We start from the raw sequence: 7,032 nt of genomic DNA, 5'->3' as shown, positions 1-7,032 counted from the left end.
GGTTTTTGTCCTCTAATGGAGCATTACCTTCCTTTCTATTTCTTCTTCTATATTCTGCAGACGGGTAAAAATAGACGTCACCGAGGTCAAACTTGAAGTTCGATTGATAAAAATGAGCCACTCATCCACAGCTGTAAGTCTTGTAAGGCCTGACCAGTCAGCCTATTTTACTACTTTTTAAAATAGAAACCACTTGAATCAACAGAATTAAATCAGCATGCTGGGAGCAATAAGAAAAAGTTTGTTACAGCTGTCTGATACACTGTTCATTTTATTGCTCATCATCTCGTGATCACTGTAATGTTATTGTAACAGTTAAGCCAGTGTTGGGTAAACACTTTCCACTAACTGGCCTGCCTTTTCGTTCTTCTCTTTTTCAGTCTGAGTAGCTTTGTGGAAATGGAAAAAAAAAAACAGACTTGCACAACAAGGGACTGCACAGGCTGATGGACCTGAAAACAACAACAACAACAAAAACCCACAAAAAACAGCCACAACATCAAGACAAAATCACTGTAGAACCACTTTCCTAAAGCAAGGATAATCTGACAAGATTCCCAACTGCACCTGAGTCACCACACACTATAAACTAACTGACAATACTGTGAGCGTATAGTGAGGAGAAGCAGCTGAGATGTGGCTTGAGCTTCTTTTAAACCAGCCTTTAGCTACAGAAATTAGTCAATACTTTGGCCGATATTACAAGTTGCTGCATATCAGTTGTTAATCGTTCACATCACATGAAAAGTCCTGGCATGGCTGTAGTACTGTGAGTGTTAGGCCGAGCTCTACTCTGCCTAAGCTTTTTCTCAAGCATCTTGTTTAATAGAGAGATATGGTAACCTAGAAGAATGGTAACATGAGACCATATGGCCGAACTGTTACTCTTTATCTAGTCGACTGTTGAGCGCTCAGCAGAGAGGAAAATCAATTGTCAGACAGCTGGATGTTCTCCTTTGCCTTTGCCCTCGAATGGTACGTCTGGCAACAGTTCCTCTTTTGCCTAAAACAGTACGCAGACACACACACACACACACACCCACACACCCACACACCCACACACAGAAACATAATGTAGTAGCAAAGCCTCAGAGGTGACGAACAGTGGGAGTTTCAACTCTCCACTGTAGGATCTGAACTTGTCTTTTGCATATAAATTTGTTTTTTTTAGGGAACATCTTTGATTTTCGGACTGTTTTTTGTAACCTTGCTGGCTGCTGCATTGTGTCCGCTGCACTATAAACACAACATTGTTGAGGATCAGTCGATATATATGATAGCATTTCTCTATCTTTAAGGGTAACTTCAAATCCCTGAACTCAAGTGCTTGGTTAATGGAAAATAGCGCACATGGGGCAGAGTAGGAGACACTGCCGACACATTTTGCCATAAGCTTATTTTAGCCAAAGCTGCGCCTTACAATCTATCAAAAGCCCCTTTCTCTCCCCCTCTCTCTCTCTCTCTCTCTCTCTCTCTCTCTCACTATGTGAGAGGACGAGACTCTTCTGGATCTGGTTACAGCACAGTTGTGGGTAGCCGATCAACACCTACATTTGCTGAAAATAGACGTTGCACTTACTGACAACATTTCACCCTCTGATACCTCCCATTGAAGCTTGCTAGCTCGGTGTACCTGCGTTTATGTTGGGTGGAACTTTTGAATGGGAAGTCTTCGGGGTTTAAAGTTTCCCAGCATCGGAGCTGATGACGATGACTTGAAAAAGACGCTTCAGGTTTAAACAAACCTACGAAACCAACTTTGGCAAAAAAAACACTTTGAATGTGAACTTGGAGCTTTCCTTTTTGTAATTTAAATTGTATGCTTTGTTGGTTGTTATTACACAGTCTCTTAGAAGTAAGTTGCAAAGCCAGTCGCTTACAAGCACAACAGGACAATAGGCCTACTCTAGTCATCAACTGTACTATAACATTAGCCTCGAGCTGCACAAACTAGAGGTGGTAGGGCAAAGTGTGAGGGAGCAAATCTAAATAGCTTAAAGACACACAGATGTGTTTCCTATGTGACCAAACAACCAAACTAGTCTTTGGAAGAAAGTCTATCTACTCTTAACTGTTACTGAGAGGATAGCTTAACAGTGTGTGAAACTCAAACACATGAAGTTCGAAACCCAGAGGGTATAAAGGCTTAGTTCACCCAAGTTACAAAAACCCACTTTGTAATTTAGGTGACCTTTTAAGTCTCCAGAAAGCTGTTAAGTTTCTCTCCACGACTTTCTGATAGAAGCAGATGTGTTGAGTAACACACGCAGACCAGTGATTACCTCGAGCGAGGGAAGCAGGGACAGAAATCATCCGGACAGAAACAGGAAGTTCAGATGTCATTTAGTTTGTAGCAGGTATGGCCTAAACACCCTGCAGCCTTCTTTCTGTTAATATGCTTAATTTATTAAATGATAACTTCTTTTGCATTGATGTCATGTAAAAATGTAACTGCAGAGTACGCTAATTAATAAGGTAACATGATTAAAGGAAATATATTAATTTAAAAGATGTCTAAATATGTATATGTATATTTCGTTATGTCATGTGCCATTGAGAATTTATTCTAAAATAAAATGTTGTATTTTGTGTCATTTATGTGTTTTCTCATTTTTGCAATTTCATACAACACTTACAGCTCAGCACAGGGGTATTTTAATATTTTTTGTATATGAACACATCACATTGGAAGATTTTTTTCAAGTGCAGTACATTTCCTGTCAATGTACAAACAATAAAACTGAACATCAGTGAAGTCATAGCTCAAAATAAAGTCTGTTTTTTCTCTACGCCACCTCAGGATGATTCAGCCGGTAGACTAGTGCTGCAACATTTCCTTATTATCTGCTCTACTTGGGGTCTGTTCTGCTATATACATACTTGTTCCCTCTTTATAGTTACACTCACTGTTACCATGTCATAGTGTCAAGAGAGTTCAAAGACAAACATTTCTATGATGCAGAACTTGGTGTCAATGACTTTTCACAATACGCAGGGGAAGCCTTGCGTTTGGCTCAAAAAGGATATGAAAGTGACATATTGGTCACTTTCAGAATTCACTGGTAAATGAAATTATAGTTAAAGATGCAACCCTGAACAAAAGAGAAGTCCCCAGGCTCCACAAGTCCACGCCATATGTCTCAAAGATCAAACAGTATCCCTAAAAAGTAAAGACTACTTAAATAACCATCACACGATCCTCAACAGACTTCTTTTCTCCTCCACTTTGCTTTATTGAGAAAACCTGAGCGATGAGTAGACAGTGGACTGGGCAGGCTGTCTGGTGGCTTGCTGTTGGTCCAGTGCAGCCTTGGAAATGTCTGCATACACCACCTGTACCATGAATGAAAATAAGAGAGTCATATGCACCAAGTGAAAGACATGTAAGGCTAACCAGGGCAAATGCATAATGTTCAGGGCATCCTGTGTAGAAACAGGACATTCACCCACCTCAGTCTTCTGCTGGGACTTGGGAGGAGCTGTGAAATAGACATACAGTGAATAAAAAAAAAGTTCTGACAATGCCGTTATTCAACAGTGTTGCTAGAGAGTGACACTACCTTTGTGGGAGGAAGTGCTACGTTTCTGTGGTACCGGGCATCGAGGTGGGGGCTGCGGAGCAAGGTGTGATTGTGCTCTGTATCTAGCTGTGAAACGCGTCCTGGGAAGTGGCTGAGGCTTACGCTCTGAACTCAGACAACGAGCCAATACCAGAATGACGGGGAGACAGATAAAAGCTCCGGCACAGATAAAAATCCTGTGATACACATTCCTTTGAGACGGGTCAGCTGGTGGGGGACACAGAAGTAGAGTGATGTGCACAAATACAGTAAAATTAGAGACTTTCATTTGAAAATCAGCGTATGCTTTTGTTCTTTATTGTTCAGAATTTTGATTTATTCTTTTTTTATTATTTTTCAACAAAATTTTCCAGAACTGTTGCTTTTGCATCACAAATATAAACACATACATTCTTGTGGGGCTGCAAATAAACAATTATTTTCCTTATTGATTAATCTGCTGAATATTTTCTCGATTAATTGGTTAATTGCTTGGTCTATAAAATGTCAGAAAATAGTGGAAAATTACAGTACAATTTCCCAGAGTCAAAGATGACATTTTCAGATGTCTCATTTTGTCCCGATCAACAGTCCAAAACCTAAAAATATTCAGTTTTCTCTCACATATGACAAAGTAAAAGGATGAAATCATCACATTTGAGGAGTTGAAAACAGCTAATTTTTGGCGTTTTTGCTTAAAAACTTACTAAAATGATCATTCGTTTAACAAAATAGTTGCCGATTAAGTTTGGACTAATCGATTAATCAACTTGCAGCTCTACATGCTTGCACTCACAGCCAACTCACACTGACACACTTGTGTAAATGCTTCCACATACCTGCAGTGATGTTCAGGTACGTCCAATGCCCCTGAGCACTTCCCCCTCGATCCCATGTAACCTTGCATGCATAGGAACCTTCATCTAACTCATTGACGCTCAGGAACTTCAGACGCATTTGGGTCTGATTGCCTGAGAGAGTCACATTGGTAATCTGGTGCCTGGAATCCTCCATTATGGCTCTTAACTCATTATCTGTTGAATTTCTCCACATCCACTCCCCTGTCCAGGCGTCTCCACAGTGCTGGACCACACAGGACAGGGACAGACTGTCCCCTACTGGTGCATGAAATGTCTCACGTCTTGCCAGAACAGTCTCACTGCAGTTTTCAGCATGGAAACCTAAAAAACAAGTTTCATTTAGCTCCATATAGTGCAACGAAACTGCACGGGTAGAAACACTGTATGTTGTCATTTTGTACAATGGTATTTTTCTTTTAATGTAAAGTGTTTTGATGATACCATTTAATTTCCTCTTCAAATTACCAGATTGGATCATTTGAAACATCTGATAGTTTTCTTAATACCAATGCTCCTCATTATTTTGGGTTGTTTTCTGACTTCAGAATCAGACTCTTGTTTAATCCACATGCATTGAACAAACTGATTGACATAAATAGATTTTCATGTTGAAGTAAAACACAATAGACAAGCGCAAAAATACAGAAATACAAAAAATACAAAAAAAAATACAAAAAAATACAAAATAAGTACAACACACAAACATGATTGCAATCAAATATCATCGAGAAATTACATTTTTTGAAGATCTCAAAGACAACACCTTCACTACAGCTGCTGTACGTCAACAAAGGTGGATTCAAAAGCATAAACAACAACAGTACAATCTTAATTTAGTTGGAGGCAACATAAACTGTATTTCATGCGTGAGATTACTTACCAGAAGAAAGAAAGCAGAGACAGCTGATGCCAACCAGGAGATAGTCGTACATGTCTGACTGTGACAGTTGTGGCTGAGTTTCATGACAGGTTCACTTTATTTGTACAGATTCAGTCTACAAGTCATGACTTGTCTGGAAAGTTCTAAGACATGCATGATTTCCCGTAAAAAAAAAAACTCGGCTCCTTAGAAGAATTGCTGTCAGTCGTTGAGAGTCCAGCAGCACTCGACTTTCTCTCACTTTCTTTTCCTTTTTCTATTAAATTAACATGCTTTCCTTTATCCTGCTGCTGCTTGTATCCAGATGGAGGTAAGGAAGGAAGTGAGCCATTCATCCCTCCCCCCTTCACACACACACACACACACACACACACACACACACACACACACACACATACACACACAGACACACAGGGCTCATGTAGCAAATTACAGGAAAGCAATGACTTCATAAATGGGAATATTTCTTACAGGAAAGGGGCCAATTTCAAGGAAAAGCAATACAGAGTCAGACTGAGTGATAGGAGTGTTCAGTTACTTGCGTGATCCCCCTGTTTTGTACATACAGTTTGTAATGTATTGATGTTTCTACCACATCTCCTCTTGTATGAGCCTTTGCATTAAGGATTAAACATATTGCTGTTGCAACACTGGCAGATGTTTTCCCGACTTTCCACACTCTGTACTTTCCCAGTCACAGACAAGCAAGCTGCTTTTCTTGAGGAAGTTCACCTTCATAATAAAAGCTGCTTGTCACTTTGAAGAGAAAAAAACATATTAGGTGATGAGCAGTTATGTTTCAGTGAAACATTTCAGTTTATTGATAATTAGCAGAGGTGTGTCTTTTCTACATTTTTGACGGTGCCACACTGGACCTTTGAATTAGGCTACGAGCAATATTTTATTTTGTAAACGACAACCGGACGGTGTATACGCGATTACTCTGTGATAATTGACTTTAGGCGCGCTCGTTTATTATCGCTCCGTCCCTTCTCACTCACATGGTGGGTGGGAATAACAGAGGCGGGCTCCGGAAAATTATATAATATAAAACTGCTGGAGAGTCTTTAATAGATTTAGCTCTTTGTTCATATTAGACAGTATTAATCATGATATCATGATAGTAGGTCATTAGTTCATCATTCATGATGTGTCATAAATCTGAAAATGGATACCTTTAGGATAATTGTTTCTCAACTATTTGAACATGGATCACCATGTTATTCAGGTGTTTTTCTTTAATGGGAATCAATGTTGGCTATACACTCTAAAGGAAAAGCTCTTCAACAACAGAAGGTGTTGACTGAGTTAATTTTATCCCTAAAAGAGCAGAACATGGTGGCATGATTGCTTTCCAAGGATAGGAGCCCCCAATATTTATTTTCTCTCAGTGAATTTTATCTCAATAATGTTTATAAGATGTAAAACATATGCCAGAGGGTGTTAGAAAACACACAAACACAAATTTAAAAAAAGCAAAGTAATTTTATAAATCAACAAATAAATATTTGTTGCAAAGTCTTTAGCAACTTTTTTGTTCAAAGTGAAAATCTGTATATTGTTGACATCATTAACAAAAATAGAAAATAAAAGGTTTATTCGTATTTAACTTCAATTCATGGATTTTGCTCTAAGCAAATCATAGGGTAAGTAAACTAAAATAACCTGTGTGCTCATTAGTACAATCTGTAAAAAACAATCATATTTGCACTGATGGAAGACCTCAGTGTAA

The 7,032-nt window shown here is 39.0% G+C and overlaps 1 protein-coding gene and 1 long non-coding RNA gene across 2 annotated transcripts; one reads left to right on the top strand and one right to left on the bottom strand.

Annotated features, from left to right (window-relative positions):
- Positions 1-6: 6 nt before the first annotated feature.
- LOC137185798 (uncharacterized) lies at positions 7-2,594 on the top strand. Its single transcript, XR_010928914.1, has 2 exons — positions 7-133; positions 381-2,594. It is a non-coding gene; the product is annotated as an uncharacterized lncRNA (long non-coding RNA).
- Positions 2,595-3,209: 615 nt separating this feature from the next.
- si:dkey-52l18.4 (uncharacterized protein LOC560708 homolog) lies at positions 3,210-5,644 on the bottom strand. The gene is made up of 5 exons (XM_067594177.1): positions 5,301-5,644; positions 4,400-4,741; positions 3,561-3,788; positions 3,451-3,479; positions 3,210-3,333 (listed from the first exon to the last, which is right to left on the bottom strand). The coding sequence occupies exons 1-5, from the start codon at positions 5,350-5,352 to the stop codon at positions 3,232-3,234; spliced, it is 753 nt and encodes a 250-aa protein (XP_067450278.1). The 5' UTR covers positions 5,353-5,644; the 3' UTR covers positions 3,210-3,231.
- Between the last annotated feature and the right edge of the window lie 1,388 nt (positions 5,645-7,032).

Source organism: Thunnus thynnus, chromosome 7, assembly GCF_963924715.1.
Source record: "Thunnus thynnus chromosome 7, fThuThy2.1, whole genome shotgun sequence".
Classification (NCBI taxonomy): Eukaryota; Metazoa; Chordata; class Actinopteri; order Scombriformes; family Scombridae; genus Thunnus; species Thunnus thynnus.
Note: the sequence above shows the minus strand (reverse complement) of the source record. Positions and strands in the feature narration are given on the sequence as shown.

Coding starts and splice junctions, on each gene's coding strand:
- si:dkey-52l18.4 (XM_067594177.1), bottom strand. CDS start 5,352: ATGTACGACTATCTCCTGGTTGGCATCAGCTGTCTCTGCTTTCTTTCT. Junction 3,789..4,399: donor GTACCTGAACATCACTGCAG/GTATGTGGAAGC, acceptor GTCCCCCACCAG/CTGACCCGTCTCAAAGGAAT. Junction 3,334..3,450: donor AGTCCCAGCAGAAGACTGAG/GTGGGTGAATGT, acceptor TTCATGGTACAG/GTGGTGTATGCAGACATTTC.